This window comes from Gekko japonicus, unplaced genomic scaffold (genome assembly GCF_001447785.1).
Source record: "Gekko japonicus isolate JY-2015 unplaced genomic scaffold, Gekko_japonicus_V1.1 scaffold568, whole genome shotgun sequence".
NCBI classification, from domain to species: Eukaryota; Metazoa; Chordata; class Lepidosauria; order Squamata; family Gekkonidae; genus Gekko; species Gekko japonicus.
In genome coordinates this window covers 288,512-291,990 of record NW_015169190.1, presented here as the reverse complement: position 1 = coordinate 291,990, position 3,479 = coordinate 288,512, and the positions used below count along the sequence as shown (strand labels likewise).

Below are 3,479 nucleotides of genomic sequence, written 5' to 3'. Positions count from 1 at the left end.
CCCAGCATCTCCAGTCTTCCAAAAGCCCTCTTAACCAACTGAAATGAACTGCCCCGGCTGACTGGCGGCAGAGCAATAATAATAAAAAAAGGGGCTCCCGGGCATGGCCCGGTGGCGGGGAGGGGGGGGGTACCACTCACCATCGCAAGAGCAGCGCACGTTTCGGTAGAAGCGAGGACAGACGAAACTGATGCGCGCGGTGCTGTAGGTCATCAGGGAATGGGAATCGATGGACAGGCTCTGCTCGCAGTGCTGCTCCTGGCAATCCATCCCCGAGCAGTTCTTTTCCAGGATGGCCGAGATGCGGATCACGTTTTCCAAGTGTCGCCTCGCATTGGTGAGCTTCTGTATCAAGTAGGCCGGCTTATAGAAACCGCCGGCGTGCATCTGAACAGCAAACAGCATGTCGAGCTGAGCGGTGCCGGCCACGGGCTGGATGCTGATGATGTGCAGGCTGTCTTGCTTCTGGGTGAGGACGGCGTTGCGGAGGGTGCGCCTGAACCCGTGCATGTGGAGCCCCACAAAGTCCTCGGGGGAGACGTTCTCGAAGCGGATGGTGACGGTGTTCTGCAGCATCTCCTGCACTAGCTGCTCGACGTGGACCGTCACGTCCATGGGCACCTGGAACCGCCCGTCGCTCACGGACACGTTCAGGACGTACTTCCCGCTATCCAGCCCTCCGAGGGCGATGATCTTTCCGTCGTGGTGGTTGACCTTGAACAGACTCTTCTGCTCCGACTTCAAGCCGTACGTGAGAACGTCGTACATGTCCTGGTCCGTTGCGTGAATCTTCCCGATCACACCACCTGGGAAATCATCTTCCATAGTGACAATAAAGATCTCCAGGGGAATGGCTGTGGGCTTGTGGATGCTTTCTTCAATCACTCGGATCTGGATGTAGGTTTGGGAGGTCTGCTGAGGCTTCCCAGAATCCTTTGCCTGATGAAATATATTAGAGATTTGTTTTAGAGGCGGGAAAAAGCCCTCGCTGTAAATACTGGCCTAACTTTACCTTAGCATCCCTTTGACAATTTCGGGATCTTTGTTCTTTAAACTCTGGATTCCCAAGATGCCCTTGGGTTAAGGGAGGGGACTTCCACTCATACAAGGATGGATCTGAGCTTTTCATGGATTTCCCAACTGAAGCTGCATCTCCTCTTTTCCCCACCATTGCTGAGGGGGACTTCAGCACATTTTTTGGTAGCTTAGGAGGCTGCAGAACAGGGGTCCCCAATGTGGGCACCACGGCACCTGCCAACATTTTTCCAGGTGCCGAAGAAGAAGAAGAGGAGGAGGAGGAGGGGGAGATTGGATTTTTACCCCACCCTTCACTCAGAGTCTCAGAGCGGCTTACAACCTCCTTTCCCTTCCCCTCCCCACAACAGATACCCTGTGCCCATGCTCCATCTAAGCTGTGGAGTCTTGTGAGCAAAAATCCTACTTTGTGAGCGACTGGCATTAAAGTTGTGAGTGAGCGATTTGGCTACTGCATAAATTAGTTTGCTCTGGAGCCCTCCTTCCTGAGCGAAGACAAAAATGTGTGAGCCAAAGGCTAAAAAACTGTGAGCTAGCTCACACTGACTCAGCTTAGAGGGAACACTGCCTGTGAGGTAGGTGGGGCTCTTTCGAGAACTGCTGCGAGAGAACTTGTAACTGTCCCAAGGTCATCCAGCCAGGTGCATTTGGAGGAGTGGGGAATCAAACCCGGTTCTCCCAGGTTACAGTCCGCTGCTCTTAACCACTCCCCCAAACTGGCTCTCAAATGTTTTTAGAATGTGGGTGGGGCCAGGAGGGACTCTTTCCAGCAAGGCTTCTTATTGGCCACGGGAGATCTGATTGGCAGTGCAGATTCAAATAACGTTTTGGGGCAGCTGCCACCAGTTTTGGTTTTATTCTCACACACTCCTCTTTCCCAGTGTAGTTAAAAAAAAAAAAATCACCCCTCTTCTTCTTTGCACTTGGGCTTTTTGTAATTTTTTCCCCTTGCTATAGAGGTAGGCCTTTCCTATATTCTTGTCCATTCATATGCGGAAAAGAAAAAGAAAAGATAATCTTATAGCGTTAATGTCAGCTACTTCCCAAAACTCCAGTTCATGCAAATGATTTGGAAGGCAGCTGGTTATCCGATCATCTATATGGCATTCAGATATGCTAATATGGGTTGTATAAAAGAATTCAGGGAGATATATTATTATAAATAAGTGGCATGGATATATTGGTAAGATAATTCTCTGACGAGCTAAGGGCTCTTTTTGTAGCAGGAACTCCTTTGCATCTTAGGCGACACACCCCTAATTGTAGCCAATCCTCCAACGCCTAAGATGCAAAGGAGTTCCTGCTACAAAAAGAGCCCATGTAAGAATGACTTCTGGCCACTTCTTGCGGGGGCGGGTATAAGTAACACAGTACCTGAACACAGAGCACATATTCGGTCGCTACCATGTGCTTGAACACCACCGCTGAACGCAAGACGCCTTGTGGGTCTAGTGTGAACTCCTCCTCTTCGTTGCCCGCCAAGATGGAGAAGGTGAAAGGGGGCCCGTTGTGCAGGGAGTCTTTGTCTGTCACCACCAGCTGCAAAATGCTCGTTCCCACCGGTTTGTTTTCCTTTTGTGTAGACGCACAATGTAGATGCGGAGGGGGGAAAAAAGAGAGAGGGGATTTTAATTACCCATCTTGGCATGCTGCTGAGACAAACATGTTTCCTGCCTAGAATATGCAAGAACGTGGTGTTTCTGCAACAGAAGGGACTGTTTTGGGCAGTGCTTCCGTCCCGTCCTCTTCGGTTTGGGTCTTCGAATGCTGCCTGAGAAGGGCCCGTGGGTGTCGACTTTACCGGCTTGTACAACACGAAAGGACTTGTTTGCACAGTCATTTAGAACAAAGCTGGTATTCATGAACTAGGGTTGGTTTTCGCATACGCTCAGGGACGGCCCTACTATTAAGTGGGGTGAGATGGGCCCCCTTGGGCCCTAGATCTGGTGGTGAAATGTACCGTCAAATTGCAGCCAGTTTATGATAACTTCACAGAGTTCTCAAGGCAAGAGACCTTGACAGTATGGACCGCCGGGAAAAGAAGCCACCACGATCCGTCTCGAACACCAGATGGAAGTGCCGACCCAAAGACCTCATAAGAAGACCTCACAAACAGTGCCAAGCCGGAGAAACAATAATGCCCACGACTAGGGTGCCGGTAGGTAGCCCCTCTCCCTCACTATGTGGCCATAGTTAGGGATAGTAACATTGAAACCTGTAAACCGCCCAGAGACCCTCCGGGGTCAGGGCGGTCTAGAAATCGAAGCTATAAATAAATAAACCTGAGGGACCGCCTTTCCCGGGCCCCAAGGATACCAAACTAGCTGCTACTAGGACCAGGGCTTTTTCGGTGGCGGCTCCTACCTGGTGGAATGAGCTTCCAGGGGAGATCCGGGCCCTGCGGGATCTGATGCAGTTCCACAGGGCCTGCAAGACGGAGCTCT

The 3,479-nt window shown here is 51.1% G+C and overlaps 1 protein-coding gene across 1 annotated transcript in view; it reads right to left on the bottom strand.

The window, feature by feature from the left end:
- FAT3 (FAT atypical cadherin 3) overlaps positions 1 to 3,479 on the bottom strand; it is a gene marked incomplete at its 5' end in the record, with an annotated part of 357,302 nt that overhangs the window by 70,658 nt on the left and 283,165 nt on the right. The window contains 2 exons of the mRNA XM_015416224.1: positions 141 to 939; positions 2,410 to 2,607. Coding sequence (XP_015271710.1) covers positions 141 to 939; positions 2,410 to 2,607 — 997 coding nt within the window. The remainder of the gene's footprint in view (positions 1 to 140; positions 940 to 2,409; positions 2,608 to 3,479) is intronic.